This window comes from Psammomys obesus, unplaced genomic scaffold, assembly GCF_907164565.1.
Source record: "Psammomys obesus unplaced genomic scaffold, mPsaObe1.curated_primary_1811, whole genome shotgun sequence".
NCBI classification, from domain to species: Eukaryota; Metazoa; Chordata; class Mammalia; order Rodentia; family Muridae; genus Psammomys; species Psammomys obesus.
Window position 1 is genome coordinate 1 of NW_026589962.1, and position 20747 is coordinate 20747.

Sequence of the window (20747 nt, forward strand, 5' to 3'; positions counted from 1 at the left end):
TATATAAAAAGACTCAGAAAAGTAATATTTCAACCACATTTCATGAATAATAGGTAAAACTGCATCCATCGGAATGAGTGTCAATTCTTCTTAGCTGTTTGTTTTGTAACCTTTATAAATAATTTAAATGTGTCCATGGTCTTAAACTTTAACATTTTAACTGTGGGTACAGCTGTTGGTAATCAGCCATCATATCATTTCTTGTACACTGGAAAGTTAGGCAGAAGTACATTAACAGCTTTAGTATTAAACTCTGGATCCTTGGACTTTCCTTAACAAAACAACTAGAAAAAATAAAATTAAAATATATTTAAATCCTGTATCAAAGTCTACCTCAAAAAGTGGCAGTTATTAAAAACACCATAATAAAAGCTCTGGCTTTTTGGGTCAAACATACATTTTGGACAGATGTTCTTAGCATGTTCTTAGCATCTTTGAGTCTATTTCCATAAGACAGCCAAGAGAAAAATGGAATTTCAAACTTGTGACTGGATAATAAGCAGTCAGTGTTTCCTATTGATCAATACTATAACGCTGAACTTCGGGAATTTTGTAACAATATAAGCATATCAATAGCAGAAAAGGGGGAGAAATCTGAAATATCATCTTAGCTGCAAAGCTACCATTAGCTTAGCTTATCCATCCATGAGATCAGAGACCAGAGAAGGATGAGTTATGAGCTAAATAAATATACTGATCCATGTACCAATCAAAATGACAGTGACAACTAGTCAGTCCATCACCTGGGTCAGCTGTTCCTGGCTCCTGTGGTCACATGGCATCATGAGCAATCCAGCAACCAGGCATAGAAGATGAGAGACTATTGCTATGGAGAAAGAAAAGAGAGAATGGCCTCACCTCGCCCTTAGCAACATGAAATATTGACTCTCCAAGTGTCAACAGTTTTGTCCACAGTTTAGACTGGGCCCTAGCACTGGGGCGGTTGGGGCAATCTTGCCTACTGGTTAGCATACCATAGTCCAGAGTCACATAGTGCCCAAATTTTCTCAGAGACCTTGGGTAGCTACTGCCAAGTTTTTGGGACTCTCTGTCATAATAAGTTTACCTACATTAAAATGCCATATTCATCAGTTCTCTGACAAGCTTGAAGGTCAGCATATATGATTTATTCTTTATCTCTCTTTTATTTATCTATTTTAAATTGCATCTTATGAAACAAAATGTCATAATCTCTAATTCTGGCATACTCTTTAGATAAATGTTTTAGACCCATATTTATCTCAAGTAGATCTACTTAGAAAAACTTTATAATTACCCATCCTAGGATTAACTTTAAAAACATAAACAAAAGACTAGATAAAGTTCACTCTTATAACTAACTGCAGTTATTAGCATAACTTCAAATATCTTTCTGAACTAAAATCAAAGCAAAACTTTCAATCAGATACAATACAAAGAAGGGTCAGCATATCTTGCTCATCCCATCATATTACATTAAGAATGAACAGCAAAAAGTATAAAGGATAAAATTTTCATTTAGCACTAAATGGAGAACTAAACACAGCTGGCAACCTTGGCAGAGATGGACAATTCTGCCCATTTCAAGCCTATTGGCTAGAAAGAAACAGCATTAAATCATTTATATAGAAACTGACAACCAGGCATATATTTTTATAATAATTAATAATGACCTGAATATAACCCTATATACCCCTGGGCTAACATGGAGCTGCAATAAAGAACATAAAAAGCATCTTGTATTGAAGAAACATCAGCCTTTTAAATGAAGAACAACATATCTTACAGTTCTTTCTCAAATCATGCTTGCAGGTGTTAAAAAAAAAGCGAATATAGTTTATATTTTCTATAACATTCTATATACCTTCAGGTTAGGCTTTTCCCAGCTCTGTTCTTTTGATTACATCACACATTTTCTTGATTTTCAGACCATATAAAAGTTTCCATCAGAACCCTTTATTTTATCATTCTGACATGATACATTATAAAAACTGTGATTTTTCTTAATTGGCTCAAATACTATGGCTTGGTTTCATTAGGTAAAATTAACAAAATAAATACCAAAGTCTTTTGTCCTCCCCCAAGGGATTGACAAACTGTTCCAAGTTCCCTGTTAGAATGCCCAAGGTCAGTGTCTAACATGCCCGATAAACGTTAAACTGTTTCATAGCCTTAAACATATTTTTTTAAAACCTGTTTTTGCAATATTGAAACAAACACATTTTTAGGAGAAATCTGTTTTTGCAATATCAAAATAAAGTACCCTTTTTAGGAATGAAGTCACAAAATAGAACCATAATTTTAAAAGTCAAAACCAAATTTTATCAATGCAAACAATTCAGTACTTTTAAAATCAATACCAACTGTATTATTTTGATATTGGCTGCCAGCAAGAAAAGTTCTTGTATACAAACATATGTAGGTACAGTTTTAATATTTTAAATAGACCTTAAAATAGTTTCAAACCTTATTATTTTTATAAACCTGACTTTTAAGAGTGGACAGAAGTTAGGTAAAGTCTTAATATATTTAATAACAATCAGATATCAAGATAGATATAGAACATAGTAAACTTACATATTCAAAACAAACAGACAAAAGTATAAAACTTACCTTTACTCCCTTTAGCTGTAATTTCATGGGAAGAACATGTTGCTACCTGTTCAGTCCAATTTTTATGACCATAGAGACTTGCAGTTTTCTGACCTGAAAAGTTGCTGTTGCCCCTTAAAGAGCTGTCTGCTTGCACAGAAGCCTTAAAGATTTCTCAAACCCTGTTTTATCCACTTAAACAGTAGCATCAATCTTAAGATTGGGTACTATAGGGGCTGGCATCCCATATATAATTTCAAAGGGGGTTAACCCTAGCTGGTAAGGGGAATTCCTAACCCTATAGAGGGAAAAGGGGAGGAGCATCACCCAGTCAGTGGCAGTCTTCAAGGTCAATTTAGTTAAGGTCTCATTTAAATGTTTTCCCTAGGGTTTGGAACATTGTTGGCCAGTAGAATCATTGCCAGATCCCAGTTCAAGGCCCTTTTTGTCTTTAACTGGTTTTCCTCAGAACTGGCCCTGTTATAGTACACTCTCTCAGCTACCTCAAATAAATCTTGCAATGTCATTTGTCCTAGTCTTTCCTGTTTCTGTAATTTCTTTTTTATGTCTGGAGCAGACTGATTAATGAAAGCCAAAGCAACCATACCTGTATGTCCAAGCTTCTCTGGATCTGTATATGTATACCTGTGGAAGGATTTATTAATCCTTTCAAGAAAGGTGGCTGGACTTTCATCTGTTCCCTGTCTGACATCATGTACCTTGACCAAATTAATGGGCCATCTTGCTACCACCTTGAGACCTACTAACAGAGCCTGCCGGTAGACTAGAAGACACTCCTTACCTGCAGCCGTGTTGTAATCCCAATTGCACCTCTTGTAGGGAATGTAATTGGGAACCTGCATTGTCTGGGAAATTTTTTCGTGCTTCTGAAATAATAAGTCCACTCTCCTCTATGGCAGACAAAACTTTTAAAAACTAATGACAATTGTCCCAAGTGGGCTGGTGGATAAAAAGAACAGTTTCAAAGAGATCAATCAAAGCTCTAGAATTGTCAGAGAACTTGGCATTCTGAGTTCTCCAGTTATCTGGTTCCCTAGAGGGAGAGGTTGCCCTGTGTCTCTGGGTGTTTGGTGCTGGGCCAGATGGTGGTTCCAACCTGAAATAAGGGGCTGGAGCTGGCTGAGGAGTGGAAGGAGGTCTGTATAGAAGGGGTGGAAATATTATTTCCATGGGAGTCTCATCTGCAAAACAGAGTAATGCAGAGCATGAGAGTCATAAGGCAGTGGTCTCTGGTTTCAGAGAGCCTGTGGAAGGAGGATGTTAGTGGGTTTCAGAAAGGACTTGATCTACAGAGGTGGATGAATCACTAGTTACTTCCAAACTACAATATAGGGCACTTGGTCTGGGTGCCCACATGCTTTCTGAAAGACTCTATTTCCCACTTCATAGAAGGTGAGAAGGTGGAAATTTCCTTTTGGCAGCCAGCCCACATTGAAGGTGGGCCATTGCGAGCTGCAGCAAGCCATTTTTCCTGTCTTCACATCAACTTCAAGATCAGTAGCTCTAGTCTTAACTCTAGTCCCTATAATGAGTCAGAACCAAGACAAGGGGTTTGGAAGTATTCAGTCTCCTATCGTCAGCCAGGCTTTGCATCAAAAAGATAACAAAGAAATGAAACAGACAATTTCAAAACCCAGTAAATCACAACAAAAAAAGAGCTGCTGTCTCAGGCAAAAGAGAAACTAAAGACAATAAATCACAGCCTGTATCTGGGCTAATATCCTGGGACAAAACTGAAATCACAGAAGCAAAAAAAAAGCTGAGGTTTCAAATAGAAATAGAACCAAGTATTTGAAGCAAACTCAAGACCACAAACAATCACAGAAATGAACCAGTAAGTCCTGGCACAACATCAAGCAAGAGACAATTAATCACATACAGAGACAAAGTAAAACCAAAACCTGGCTATTCCCAGATTTCTATGCCACAGAAGTTCCAGAAAGGCTAAAACTGATTCCCACTCCAACTTTCCTGCCACAAAAATTCTGGAGGGGTTAAAACTGTCTCCACTCTGGCTTTCCTGCCACAAAAATTCTGGAGGGGTTAAAACTGTCTCCACTCTGGCTTTCCTGCCACAGAAGTTTGGGATGGGTAAAATGATTACTGATGCGATGTCTCTGATGCCTCATCAGGCAGATGGCCATCTGGATATCTCTCCCAAGCTGTGCTCTGCCACCTGACTGAAAGTTAACCAAAATAATATAACAAAAAACTTAAGACAAACAGACAACATAAAACATTTACCCTCGGGACTAAGCTATCTGGAACAGGAGTCCTAGAGGTCCTCAGGGTTCTGGAAAAGAAAACCAATGTAATGTCAGGAACACTGGACCCTCAGAGATGATCAGGAGTTTACTCAATGTGAGAGTAAGAGAACTTTATTACAAGAGCAATCGAACTCAGGACCCAAGTCTTACTGACACAACAGCAGAGAAGTGGAACCCCGAGCCCTGAGTGAGCAGGGGTTTTAATGGGAAAGACTGCAAGTAGGAGTTTCCATGACAGCAAGCAGGGGGCACATGTTTCCATGACAGAAAGCAGGGGGTTTCATGCCTTGACGTTATAGGATTGGGTAAAAGCCATAGGGGCGAGGTGACCTTTTACATAATCATAATTATAAGTCTTCTAAACTATACCTGGAAAGTTGGGGAGAATTTTCCCAACTGACTCTCATTGATTATTGCCAGGGAGATTGTCTCTATTTTTTACTAAACATTTATACTATTATATTTCCTGGAAGCTGTTGGTAGGAGAGTTAACTTTGTTTTCTGCCAGGTGCATATTCTGTGATATTTCCTGGTACCTGAGTACAGCTTCCAGTCAAGATGGCTCCTCATTTCAAAAATGGAGTCACCCAGGCTAACTTAAACTCTTCACTTAAACTCTTCAGTGCAATGTAGTTGGTGGAGACCTCAGTTTACACATTTTAATCACCAAGTGTTGGGTTCAAAGAAATAATTTCCCTCTTTCCTCTGTGATGTTTCTCTAAAGCACTTTTACTCCTGAACATGCCATCCAATTCCAACCAAAGCTCTGGTCAATGCATTCCCAGGGGAAGGATTATCTGAAGAGACAAAAAGGCTGAGCCCATCATATTATGGTGAATGGACTGTTCTCAGTTCTCCAGGCCTTAAAACACACCTGAAATATAAAGCTGATGGTGTCACTATCAAAGGACCTTTGGCCTGTTCACCATAGTGAACCTGTTTCAAATTCTTGAGCTTGGCTGGATGCTCTAACAGACAACTGCTGGGTCAGCTTTTCATGAGACTGAGGCAGGAGGCTGGTGTGAGCTCATTCACTTGTTAATAGGTACAGAGGCCATGGCGCAATTGACACTGCTTTGCTAGTCTGCAGGAAGCACTGGCTTCCATCACCAGCACTGCCTTTTCCCTGGACAGAATTCTCTCCTGTAATTCCAGAATTGAAGAGGAAGGTAGAGGGCAATGAAGGGATCAACTCATCTCCCTGGCTTGAGAAGATGGAATCAACAGTGGAAGCTGGGTCAGGGAGAGGACACACATAATATGACAAAAGATAGGAACTGGAGGATTGCCATGAGTTTGCCTTAGCCTGGGAAAGATGAAGAAGCCCTGTTCCAACCAACCAACAACACTAAGAGCTGTGGCCAGGTGTCGAAAACAGTGAATCCTGGAGAATCGGGCAATGCTGTTCTCCAAGCTACCACTTCACTTGGTGTCAGCATGGGAGCCTCAGGACAGCACCCCAGGTTTCAGCATTGTCTCACCCAGCTCCAGTCAGTGCTAGAAACTAAACTTTTAAAATCTAAAAGATAATACAAGAATTGAAAAACATTCTAGGTTTGAAAAGCCTGGCAGAGCATTTGCCTTTTGAGTAAACAGAGATCCATTTTTTTTTCTTTCTGATTTTCCTAAAGTTTTTGTTTGTTTGTTTGGTTGGTTGGTTGTTTGTTTTATTTTGTTTTTGAGACTGGAATTCATGTACCCAGCAAGGAGTCTCGGCTGTCCTTGAATGTCTTTCCCTCCCTCTATCTCTAAAGGGTGGTTGATTACAGGTGTGTGCTCCTGTGCCCCATTGGTGGAATTCTGAGATCTTTTCCAGGCTTCATGCATGACAAGCCCTGTACCAATGGTGGCAATCCTGGAGCTTTTGCCCACAGTTTTGGACCCAGGAAGGGCCATGTAAGAAGTCTGTAAGATGAAATTACACTAAGAACAGAGAACACTGAGCTCAGTTTCCAGCTCACTTTATGTAATTAACTGGCTAGTTTGTTTATTGATGTAATATGCTTTTCAAAATTAAAATGTACTTTTTGAGGGGTAGGAGTTTAATCACATTACAGCCTGATCCCAGCCCCCTACCCCCTTTCCTCCCAGTATTCATGCCCACCTCACCCATTTCCCCCCTCTTTCTTCTCAGAGAAGGGGAGGCCCCTAAGTGGTACCAACCCATCCTGGCACCTCAAGTCACAGCATGACTAACTTATTTTCTTCCACTGAGGCCAGACAAGGCAGCTCCGCAAGGGGAAAGGGATCCAAAGGCAGGCAACAGAGCCAGAGATAGTTATTATGCTTTTTTTTTTTTTAAAGAAACTGAATAGGCCAACAGGTGCTTAGCAAACAATAGCACAAAGCCTGCAAAGCTGCAAAGTCTGGTGATGTAAGTTTGATCCCCAGGACACATATTTTGGGAGAAGAGAACACATCCACAAATGTTATTTAATTTTTGGTTGTGTGTTTTAAGACAAGGTGATATGTAGCTCTGGCTGTCCTGGAAGTCGTTATGTAGAGCAGGCTGGCCTCTAACTCACAGAGATTCACATGCTTCAAGCTGGAAGTTCTGTGATTAAAGACATCACCAACTTCCTTGCATTATTTGATTTCTAATTATTGGTGGGTGGGCCAATTGCCATGTTGCACCTGTGGAGGTCAGAGGAAACTTTTCAGATGTCTGTGTTCTGCCTGGGTTCCAGAAATCAAACTGGAGTTGTCAGGCTTGGAACAAGTGCCTTTACCTGTTCAGCCTTCTTAGAATCTGTGATTAAGGGAATGCTAAAAGGTCATTTGATGCACTGAGTTTTCACTGCTTTCTTCAAGAAAGCACCTCTGATTTCTGTTTGTGATTTGATGCTGATGTTTGACAGGTTCTCACTGTGTGGATCAGGCTGGCCTGAAACTCACAGAGGTCCTCCTGCCTCTGCTTTTGGAGTGTGAAATTGAAGGAGTACACAACATGCTAGGATTGCACAGATTTTTAATAAAGCTCTCCCCACCCCAGGCAAGGTCTCATTGCACTCTGGATGCCCTAGAACATTCTCTCTGTAAACCAGGCTGGCCACAAGCTCACAGGGATACACCTGATTCTGCCTCCAAACTACTGAGATTAAAGGCAAGAACCACTATACATGGCTAAACAAAGTTTATATCACTGTGTGGATCAGGCTGGCTTGAAACCCGCAGAGATCCTGCTTTGCTTCTGGAAGTGAAAGGTGTGCACCACATGCTGGGATTACACAGGTGTGTTAATAAAGGTTTATTGTGTTTTTGACTTTCATCTCATAATGCTTTGCTTCACCCTTTGAAAGAAAGAATCCATCTTGGTCATGATTGTTCTAAACTTCTTGATAAAGGCATCATCCCAACAAATCTTGATAACTTCTAGAGCTAGAGTTTGTTCCTGCCTAATTCAGCCCTCTCACATCTACAATGTATTCATGTGGGTGTTTTGTTTGTTTGTTTTTCATTTTGTTGTTGCTGTTAAAAAACAAAAATTTCATTCTGTGATCTTTGGCTAACCTAAAACACGATACTTACTCAAGTACAAACATACAAAATGAAACCCACAGTGAAACAAATATAATCACAGACACTAACACCACACACACTTGAATAACCCATACATAAATAAGTACATGCAGGTGCTCATACAAAATGAGTCAATCAAGCAAGCAAACAATGGAAAATTCACTGTTTGTTAGTTAGTTTTGTGTTTTTTTGCTTGTTTGTTTTTTTTTTTTTTTCTAGACTTGTTTTTACTGTGAGTAGCCCTGGCCATCCTGGAGCTGGCTTTGTCCACCAGGATAGCCTTGAACTCATCAAGATCTGCTTGCCTCTGCCTCCCAAGGGCAGGGATTAAAGACATGTGTCAACACACCCAGCAGAATCTTGACTTTGTAATTCAGTGCTTTTGATTCCAAACAATCTACAGTATGATTCAATTAACCTAAAGCAGGGAAAGTCAATCTTCATAGGATGAAGTGGGTGGAGACTCTTTGGACCAATCAGACAGGAACTTGTGGTAGGGAGGTGGGCGACATGGGGAGGGGCAAGGAAGTAGGTGTATAAAAGCAGTAGAGGAGCCATGGTAGAACATCAGAGTCCTGGAGCCTGCAGTCACTGCCTGACCTAGCTGGGAACAGGAGCCTTGTGACCAGTGTTCATATCAGGTAAGTCACTCACCTGCATCTGGAGGCCTCTTGCATGCTGGGTTAGCCTTATCACCATCAAACTACAGTTACATTTCCAATTTAGAATTTTTAGACTTGGTATAATTTGGTTTTAATGAGAAATGGTCATTACATGGGAATTTACATGTCAGTTTCTTTGTTCTGTTGAGTTTTTAGAGACAGGGTCTCAAATAACCAAGGCTTGTGTTGAACTCTATATCTTTATGCCTCTGTCCACAGTTCTAATCTCATTCTGGAATTTCAGTTAGGATGTTAAATTAGAAAGTAGTTTAAGCCTTTGCAGTATCTTAAACTATGTTTCACAGATTATGGTTTTGCAGTTAAATGAACTGAAATTTTTTTCTCTTAATTGTCCTCTACAAACAGTGCTGGGGATGGCTTCATGCAAAAACCCATGTTCCAGCTGCTCTGGGAATAAAGGTTATAGAAATGTGGTTGCTCAGCCTTGTCTACCTGATTGAGATTGTCTAAAACTAAGATACACACACACACACACACACATACACACACACACACTCATCCATGTGTGTGCATGGATGTGTGTATATATGAGGAATGATAGTGATGCCGCATACAGCAGGCTCATCTGGACACTAGAATTAATGTCCTGAGCACAAGAGATCTCACTCCAGGCTAGATCTGGCTGCATAAAGAAAACTCACCTCTACATAAAATGAAAGAAAATGAAATAGATGACCTGGGAATGTGACTGAATGGTAGAACACTTGTGTGGTGGGAACAAACCCCACTATGGAACAACTTTAATGAAGGCAGTTAAAATACTTTTTTGTTTTTGTTTGGTTGTTGCTGTTTTGTTTATTAAGACACAGGTTTCTCTGTGTAGGATTATAGGTTCCTACAAGGGTATGTGCCATCTATGTAGTGTTTTAAGGCAGACTCAAGTAGTCAGGCATAGTGGTGGTGGTGGGGGAACATCCCAATGTTCCTTTTCAAAGCTGGAACAAAGTGAGTAGGCACAAGCTTGGGCTACAATAATGAGTTTCGTTCAGGTTTGGAAAGGTAACCAATACCACTCAAGACTCCTTTGCAGACAATACCTTATTTAAAATTGTAAACAAAACAAAGAATATTGATGATTTTTCTCATTTCTTTTCTTCTTCTGAACCCCAACTGAACATAGGGAAATCATCTCCTTGTAGCCTCTGTCCACTTGGCTTCTCATCCAATACTCACATTTTGCACATGCTGTCATTCAGAAGCATGGCTTTCCAGTTGCTTTTGTGATAGTTGCATCTCTCACTTTGATTTTGCATTTCTGACATGGTATGGCATTTTAGCCAGGTGGCCACAAATTACAGACCATTTACCACAGTTCCTCAAAATAATATGATGTAGCCCCGTAAGCCCTCACTAGTCTCTAACAGGATGAGGAGTAGTGCATGCAGACAGGCTTCTCATAGATTTGCCTCAGTCCTTCCCAAAAGGGATCAGTCTCATAAAAGTATAATAAGTATGAGTTGGCCCAGTGACATCAGCACTATCTGTCCTTGAGGTCCTAGAAATTTATTCAGTGTCTTTTTCCTGTAACAGCTGTCTGCTCGGATTTTATCCTCCTGCATAACCATTGCTCTGACTAGGCATGAGATTCAGAGAAGCAAGGGGTGGGTAGCTGGTGGGACAATGGTTAATGTGTTTCTGTGTGGGCACTAATGGGAGAATTCAGATGCTGAGAGTGATGGAAGTATGGCTTAGAGACCACCAGATTGGATAACTGGGCAGTAAAAGTTCTCCATAATTGCCAGAGCATGGACTCTAGCCCTTGGGTTCCTATGATGTGTGAGAAATAGGAATTTTCAGAACTTAAGCTGAACCTATGTCTCCTAAATGCTTCACAGGTGCCTTCTGACTGAATGTCTATCAGGATGAGCTTCTACAACCCTCCTACACTCCAGCAGCTGGCCATTAAGGGGCTGCTGAGGAATGAAGCCTTGGTCATCTCTTCTCTGGACTGCATACCCATTATGCTCTTCCCACCACTCTTCGAGGAGGCCTTCAAAGGCAGACACACAATGATATTGAAGGCAATGGTGGCAGCCTGGCCCTTTCCCTACCTCTCTGTGGGAGTACTGATGAAGACCCCTGAAGTGGAGACTTTGCAAGCTGTGCTGGATGGCATAGACATGCTGCTGACCCAGAAGGCCCGTCTCAGGTAAGCAAGTTACAATGAGGCTAGAAGTAAAATCACTGGGCTAGTGGTAAGACACAGGTGAGGTCACAGAGAATGGGGTCAAACTAGAAGAATTCTTTTGATATCATGGTATTGGGGGTCTGTGGAACTAGTGTTCAGATTGAGAGCTGTGATAAATGACAGTCAGGAATGGAGAACAGCTCAGAGAAGATGAGGCCCTAGTAGGATGAGCCTTTCTCTGTGTGTTCTAGATGTGGAAGAGACGAGTCCACACCAGCTGAGTGGAGGGAAGCAGGGCAGGTCTCCAGATGCAGATCAGGCAAAGCATTCTTGCCTGGTAGGTGTGAGGTACTATGATGGAACTGACATTAGAATAGTGGGATAAAAGCTGCCTCCAGGTAGGTTCCTGGTTTACATTATGCAATTTCACCTTTTCACCTCACAGAAGGCAGAAGCTTCAAGTGCTGGACTTAAGGAATGTGCGCCAGGATTTCTGGGATGTGTGGGCTGGAAGAGAGAATGGAGCCCACGCAGAAGATTCTGGAAGAGAGAAGCAAGTAGTAAAGTCCCTTCATACATATGCGCTGTGGCAGCCTTTGAAGTTGGTCACTGACCTGAGCCTCTGCTTCCATCTGCAAGAACACCAAATATGTTTGATCCAGTGGGCCCAGCAGAGAAGGGGCTCTGTACATTTTTGCTGTGTGAAGATGGAGATCTCTGACTTCCCTGTGGAGACCATCAGGGAGGTTCTAGACATTTTTCGGCCACACTACATTGAAGAATTGGAAGTGTTTACCCGCAAGGTCCTGTCCTTCTTAGGTCATTTTGCACCTTTCCTCAGCCAGATGAGAAATCTCCGCAAATTCCGTCTAAGTCTCAATGACTTGGTTATGGACAGGGAAGCCTTAGATAAGTGTCTTTACAAGTTCCTTACTCAGTTCTCCAAACTCAACTGTCTCCAGCATCTCTCCCTGAATGGTGTCTACTTTTCCACTGACAACATGAAGCAGTTGTGCAGGTAAGGCATGATGGGGAGATGTTTCTGCCATGTCAGCAAACCCTTTCCTTGACTTTGAGCATTAGTGAGCACCTGAAGTTTGCCAGCCACATTGGATTTTACAGTGACAGACTCATTAAACTATCAAAGTGTAGATTGTTATTTTCTTAACTGAGCTCTCTCGAGTTCCCCTTTCATTTAACTGAGTTTGAGCTAGATAGGAGATGTGTAGAGAGCTGTGTTGCAGGTATGTGAGTTGCATCAGTGGTTAAGAGGCAGTGAGTGATTTTTGGGTGTTCCAAAAATTTAATGGAAGGGAACAGAACAGAGCAGAAGATGCTGAGCTGAGGAGGAGCTACACCTGCGGAAGTGCAGAGGAAGCTCAGTACAAAGCTGTCTGAACAGGAACTAGTTTGTTCCTCTATTGACTTGTCTGTCAGTCTATTGTTCCCCCTGAAGGGATGCATGATTCAAACACAGGTTGGGACTTAGTAAGTGGAAATTGGGTGTTGGTGGTGTGGATCATCACTTCCAAGGGAATAGCACTGAAACCAGGAATAGAGGTTGTCCTAGACATTGTGTCAGAGATGAATCCTGTTGGACATATGGCAAGATGTTGGTAGAAACATTCTGTGATGGTCCTTTCTGATTATGTTCTTTTCCTGTGATGTGGCAAGCTTTACTTCTCTGTTTGACAGACTAAGGATGGGGACACAGATGTGTATCTGTGTCCTGAGACCTTCCAGCTAATAGCACAATAACGCAGGAGACAATGATAATAGCAAACACCAGCAGGCTGTACCCTAAATGTTGACCTTTAGCATAAGCATACATTGCTTGTCCCCCTGTCTCAGTGTCAACCTTACTAATGTCCTCCAATACAATGCACCATAACTTATTTCTTGTTCTTTACCTAGGTGTGTGAAGACCCCACTGGAATCCTTGTCTATCACTCAATGTCCTCTCTCACAGTCACACTTTAAGCAATTGTCCAGGTGTCCGAAACTCTATCAACTGAAACAACTTGACCTCAGTGGTATATTGTTATTCACGTCACATCCCACAGGTCTCCAAGTCCTCCTGGAGAATGTGGCAGACAGTCTGCAGACCCTGGAGTTAGAGCACTGCAGCTTGGAGGACTCTCACCTCAGTGTCCTCCTGCCTGCCCTGAGCCAGTGCTCCCAGCTCACCAGGGTCAATTTCTGTGACAATCCCTTCTCCAGGCCTGTACTGAAGGACCTTCTGCAATGCATGGCCACTCTAAACCAGCTGGCTGTAGAACTGTACCCTGCCCCAATTGAGTGCTATGATCACCTGCGTAATGTCCTCGTGGACAGATTTGCACAACTGTGTCCTGAGCTTCTAGACATAATCATTGCCAAAAGGCAGCCCAAGAAAATATCTTTTGCTACAACCATCTGCCTTGAATGCAGACATCGTTGTGTCTATGACATGAAGACCATACTTTGTCAATGTTGGCAGTAAGAAGGAAAAGGTTGCTTCTGGATGCTAAGAAATCAAAGTCAAGTGGAGGACCTTCATCAAGGGGTTCCAGAACAGGTGGCTTTTGACGCAGTTTGGAGTTACAGGATATTTGATTCCATTTTGAATCCCAAGACCGAGAACAGCAAAAACCTGTTTCTTGTTGTAAAGTGGTTCAGCCCCTGGATAACACCTTTAACCCCAGAACTTTCTGATTATTGTAAATGGTTGTGGTGTGGCTCAGGCTAGCACACACCTTTGTTTCAAGAGCTTTCAGTAAACAAGAGGTAAATAAAGGTAACCCTAGTTCAAGAGGCAGAGCAAGAACCTGACAGGGAATGAGTAGAAAAGAGAGACTTGGATTGACAGGTACTTAAGACAACAAGGAAAAGAAGATGAAATTTTGGAATTCAGCTTTTGGCTTCTTCTCTGGGCTGTGAGCTGAGTAGAAAGGTCAGTTTGGTGCTTTCTCTGCCTCTCTGAGCTAGGAAGGTTTCACCCCAGCATCTGGCTCCTGAGTCTTCATTAGTAAAATTTAACAGATGGGATTCAGTTTATCAATCAACATCTTGGAGCTGCAAGGAGTGGCACAACCCTACCGATAGGTTACTCCCGATAGAGAAAAACTTAGAACCCATTAGATTTGGTAAGTTATTTGGGAAGTCCTCAAGAAGAGAGTTAAGGATGGAAAAATATCACAATAGAAGGCTCTATAGTGCTACTCTAGATGGCTTGAAAAAAGAAGCAGAAAAAGAAAAGCAAAATGGTTTAGCTAAAATTATCCTAATACCAATTAGAATTATCAATTTGGTATTTTATACTTCATTCTTAATAGCTATCATGACTTTCTCTATTTGATCAAAGAAAAAGTGGATTGATAAGATACAAGCCTTAGAAGGAAAATTAGAGGGTTTTATTACTGATGATAAAAATTATTCAGACACAGAGAGAGAAGTTTAGAAATGCCTTAGGAATACATATAAGTGGTAATAAGGAAAATTATCAGGCACGGACTGAGGATTTTAAACAAGAGCCATTATGTGTTGGATTTTAAACCAAACATAATGAAACTGAAAAGAGCTGCCTAAGACCTTTAGAAAACCAATCTTAGTTTATCCAGGTATTATACATGACCTACAAGGAGACGATAGGCACCTCCAAGGTTATAATGATGTTAAATGGAATCCTATAAACATTAGGTTTAAGGAGATTCAAGAGCGCAGTTGTCTCCTATGATATGCATTCATCCTATGTGCAGTAGATTCCAAACTCATGGGCAACTCAGAACAGGATTATCACCAAGACTGAAAAGATATGGCACCACCAATATTACAAGCTGGTCCTCAGTTGGGATAGCAGTCATGGTGGGAAGAGGAAGTAAAGGACACAGGACAACAAAAACCAGGGCAGAGGTATTGATATTTCCAAGGATCACTTGCTAGATGAAGGTCAATATACTGATTTACAAAGAAAGTTTGAGTTTGAAGATCCACCAGGGCACTCTGTCATCTTGGAGTTTTAAATGCTTGAATAAGGTTGAAGAATCAGGAAAGACATCTGACTTATTTACTAAAATTATACAAGGTCCAAAAGAAGCCTTCACTGTTTTCTTTTCTTTTTTTTTCCCAAAGAATAACCTCATACATTCAGAAGATACTAATTGAATATTTGGCTTTTTAAACTGTTAATTCAAAATGCAAAAGAGTGATTATTTTCTCATGTTTATGATGCTAATCTGATAGGAGAAGTAATGTATAAAAGCCTAGAAAAAAGAAAAATGGTAGATATTTTAACTATGGTAGAAAAGGACATTTGAACAAGGGTTGTATGTAAGGGGGATTCTAAAAACAATGATTTTTCTAGAAAAAAAAAAGGCTCAGATTTCTGGAGTATACAGATGGTTTGCCAAGTCAGGCACTGGATTAATGAATGTAAATGAATAAGAGACAAGAAAGGTAACCTTTTGTGTTGGAAACAACCCAAGGGAGCTTCCTGTAGACCCAAGCATTAAATTTGATTTTTTGTCAGAGTAACTCATTCACAGGAAAATGAAAAGGGTTAATGCCTGTGGTTAAAAACAAGATTGCTCTGTATATAGTAAAAGACAGTACAGCTCCAATAAATACTACAAAGAATTCAAAGACACAACAAAACAAATATTTTGTCAAAATGCTGTAAATCATCAGAGACTTAAGATGAAAATACAAATAAACAGCATAGGAAGTGAAGGTTTTGTAAACACCTAAGCAGATAGAAGAATAAGTTCACCAAAATCTTGGTATCCATGTTCTCCTCTTCAGGGAGTAAATATCTAGGTTCTAGGGATTAGAGCTTTATCTCAGGTAAAACAAAGCTCAAGACTGGTTGAGTGCATAGGGCCAAAGAGTCAAATAGGAAAATTGAAAACATATTTGGCTAATGTAGCCATGAATTTATGGGTACATGATTTTTTGCAACATTGGAAAACACAGAATAACAGTCCTCCAATCTCAGAAACAATCTATAAATTACAGAATGATTCTGAGAAAAATATTAAAATGTAAAATTATAAACCTAGGTAGAAAATATTTCTGAATTGATTCTGAAAGGAAGAGTGAGAGTATTAAATTATAATTTTATAATTAGTCTTAGTCAATGAGAAGGAATAGACCCAGCAGAATTTGTGGTACCCTTTACTAATGCTGGAATCGCCTCATCATTGGCAGAAAATGAACAGTGGCCAAGAGCTTGCAGAAATTTTTGGAGGGGAGAGGTTAACTACAAATATCCCTAAAGCAAGATACTTCAATTTATAAAAAGAACTAATTGGATTTTCCCTCATATTTTCTGGAGCACCTATGTTCTTTATTGATGCAAATAAATAAGAAAAGGTCAGTTATAAGTTAGGAAAACTAAGTAAAGTGGCTCAGAGCCCTTATGATTTAGTTCAACTCTCAGAGTTGTATGCCATTCTTAGAGTAGTATGTGATTTTCATGAATCCCTTAAGATAGTTACTGACTGGCAATATGCAGAAAGAGTTGTTTTATATGTTGAAATTGCTGAACTTATTCCAGATGATTCAGAGTTAACTTCAGTATTTGTTCTGCTACAACAAATAATTAGAAATAGAAGTCAACCAGCATATGTAACATAATCCTATCTCATATGGGTCTACCAGAGTTTCTAGAACAAGGTAATGATGAAATTGGTCAGCTGTTAACAGATAATATGCTAGATACTCAGAATTTCATAAGAAACCCTTTGTTGTTAACAGCAAAGAGTTTTATTGTTGTCTTCTTAATTTTATTATTAATAATTTTTAATGTATATGAGTGCTCTATATGCCTGCATGTCAGAAGAGGTCATCAGATCTCAGAATAGAAGGTTGTGAGCCACCATGTGGTTGCTGGGAAATGAACTCAGGACTTTGGAGGAATAGACAGTGTTCTTAACTGCTAAGCCATCTCCAGCCCAACAGCAAAGGTTTGAAGAAAGAGTCTACCATTTGGCAACAATCTAAGAAAAAGATAAGACAATGTCCTACTTGTTCTTTGTATAACCAAACTCCATTACCTGCAGGCCCTAACTCAAAAGGGACCCAAAAATGTGAAATTTGGCAAATGGATGTGTCTCATTTTGCAGAATTTGGAAAATTAAAACGTGTGCACCATACCATAGATACTTTTTCAGGATTTCAATTGTCAACTGCTTTAAGTTCTGAGAACGCCAATTCTGTAATTTCATATTTAATACAAGTTATGGCTATTATGGGAATACCTGTACAAATCAAGACTGGCAGGGTCCCAGAATATGTCCCTTGTAAAATTATGCCAAAGACACCAATCCACATATTGTAGAAAGCTTAGCAAAAATTGCTTCACTTTTACAAATAGCTTTACTGTATTAGAGTTGAAATCTTTCCTTTTTATTTAGACAAAAGGCGGCATATAGAAATAATATAAGATCAATAGGAAAAAGGGGTAGATTATTCAATCTACTCTTATAGATATTTGTGTATTCATATGCTATTAAGATGATAATTAGTTACATTAGCATGTATCTTTTGTATATTGATACAAAGTTAAGGTTATACTTTGCTTACAGTATCATATGTGTCAATCCACTACTTCTGAAGGGCTTTTAAAAATCACTCTCTGGACTGAACCATCCTTGGAAATTATGTGATTATGAGCATAGTTGCATTCAAAACCTCTGATCAAGAACCCATGCTAGAAAAAGATGATGGGAATTGCTAGAACTTACAGTTCCATCAACACTCACAGGGATTGGCTATTATAAAGTAAAGACCTCAGCGACCAGGGTCATCTTCTTTTCTTTAGGAGTGGTGGGACAAGACAGAGTTCATTTGACATCCATATTACCATTCATCATCAAGGAAAAACCAATGAAGCAATTCAATGTGTTTATACAGATGTAGAACCTGAGGCAGAGACTAGGGTGAAATGCTGCTAACTGACTCTCTTGGCCTGTAGTCCTCAGCTTGATTGCTTATTTGTTTTCTTTCTCATTTCCTTTTCTTCTCTTCCTTGTCCTCCTCTTCTTCCTCGCTCTGTCTCTCTTTTTTCTATTTTAATTAATTTATTCTCCCATATATTACGTCCTGATCCCAAATTCTCCTCCTTCCTTATACTTCCAACCTCCATTCCCCCAGGCCTTCTCCCTCCCTTTCTACTCCTCAGTTTCCTTTCAGAAAAGTGCAGTTTGCTGACTGAGAGTTGAAGGAAGCCATTACTTTGTATTATATTTCTCTATGTGAAAGTTTCCAGAACACTAAAAATAGTAGTGAAAATGCAGATTACCAGAAGCCTAAGTAACAAAGCATGTTCATGAATCATTACAATAGAGGAAAATAAGACTTTAACAAAGAGCTCTAAGGTCTCAAGTTGTTTTAATAATTAAGGTGTGCCTAAAATGATGGCTCTTAGTGGGGGATTCCACTGATGGTGGCAGGCATCTACAAAGGAACGGAAAGAAGGAGAGAAAAAGACCACACACACACACACACATTTACACTTGATGAACTAAGATAGACTCCAAAAGGTAAGATCCAACAAACTTTTTTCAAGCTTCTCTTACATTACACGATACCTACCTACACACACACATACATACATATATACATACAAAAAGTTATACGTACATGCATGTGTGCATACATACAAATTCACGCATGTAGTACCAACCCAACCTTATACACATACATACATACACACCCACATCTTTGCCGATGGAAAAAGATGCCAACTCCTCCAGCTACTGTACATATACACAAATACACATATATACATTTGGTAGATGGAACAAACCACAAAGAACAAATTCCAGAAAACTTTATTATTTCTCCCATGATATATTTGTATATGTTTTTAATGATGCATGAGTAAGAAAGATCAAGCATTATTATTGTATGTGCCAGTGATACTGCCTAGTGAGGGGCTGGAAGACCCCATAAGTTTTCATGCAACTCATATGTTATGAGGGATGTGGTGACCATAAGGGCAACAAGGAGAGCTATGTTCCAGAACAGCATGAAGTCCTTCGGACAGGGAGTCCTTGAGGCTCTGCCACATGGACTTTGTTTCTGCTACGAAACAAAGACATTGTGGTTTTTGTAACCGATGGGCCACATTCTGTGAGTTCTAGAGCTGTCTTGCTATTCCGCTTGCATGGTCCCTGACACCAGAACTTAGTACTACTGAGTGCATGAAGAAGGACAATTCAGATTCTAAAGTTCAGCACCTCAACATCACCAGCTGCCAAAACTACAACAAAGGCATCATGGATCAAAATCCTAAACCTCTAAATGTACTTAACCTAGTTTCTTGTCTGCTGTAGTTACTTGGCTAGCTAACTGTTCTTGTTACCTAATGTATGCCACCTCAGAACTTGATTTATACTTTTTATACTTCAGAGTCACCCTGAGAAAGGCTCTATGCCACCGTGGGATCCAGAAGATCCACTGTAGTTGCTGACTGGATAATAAAGATTTCCGATTGGATTATTCCCAAGTACAAGTAGCCTATTCTGGTGAATATCCCCAAACAAGCTGAGTCAGGGGGTTTACAATAAGTTCAAAACCAGTCTGGAAGCCTGATTGGGTGGCACACACCTTTAATCTTAGACCTGTGAAATAGGAGCAGGAGGATCCAGAGTTCAATGCCAGCCATGTTTACACAGTTAATTTGAGGACATCCAGAACTACACAGAGAAACTCTGTCTCAAATATCACATTCACATTCATACACACACGTACAAACACAATGCACAACTGCAAGCATGTGCAATGTACATGTTCATGCAAGTGTTCAGACCCATCCATCCCTACCCTGCCCACCTCACACACAAAAGCTCACCAAACCAGCCTGGATTATGTAGTGAGTTGCAGGTTAGTCAGACTTACAGAATGAAACTATGTTCCCCCAAAAAAGGGATCAATGATGATGTATCTCCCTGATGCAAGCTCATCTAGTATGATGAAGACCCTGGCCTCCATATCCAGCCCCTCAACACACCTCCAGCAGTCCACATTGCTATGGTGCAGAAAGCCTGTATTCCAGCATGGGAGGTGGAGAGAGGAGCATCAGGGTTTCAAGGCTATCAATAGCTACATAACAAGTGCCAGGCCAGCCTGGGCACAAGTTTACAGCCATCATGTAGTTGACCCATCATGAAGGATTGATGTGGATCTCATATGGCTTTCTGGTCACCACCAAGGTTCTTTGATTCCTTTGCAGTCCTAGGGATCAAACCATGTTTTTCACCTCCAGCATGACTCTTGTTACAGGCAACCAGTAAGAAACATCAAATATACACCTGGCTTAGGTCACCATATCCATATCACTGGAGGACCCAGCTCTAGTCTCTCATCTTAAAAAAGATTCAATCAAAGGAAGAGCTTGTCTAGTCATACAGAGAAAGACATGGCAGGTTGTGGTACCCCACACTTATAATCCCAGCACGTGGGTGTCCTAGGGATATTTTCTGAGTTCCATGCCAGCCTGGTCTACAAAGAGTTCCATGACATCCAAGGCTACTCAGAGAAACCCTATCTCAAGAAAGCAGTTGTGAGGCAATGCAA

The 20747-nt window shown here is 40.2% G+C and overlaps 1 protein-coding gene across 1 annotated transcript; it reads left to right on the plus strand.

Moving 5' to 3' along the window:
• The first annotated feature begins 10923 nt into the window (after window positions 1-10923).
• LOC129675518 (PRAME family member 20-like) lies at window positions 10924-13671 on the plus strand. The gene is made up of 3 exons (XM_055605489.1): window positions 10924-11210; window positions 11635-12207; window positions 13104-13671. The coding sequence occupies exons 1-3, from the start codon at window positions 10924-10926 to the stop codon at window positions 13669-13671; spliced, it is 1428 nt and encodes a 475-aa protein (XP_055461464.1).
• The last annotated feature ends 7076 nt before the right edge of the window (window positions 13672-20747 follow it).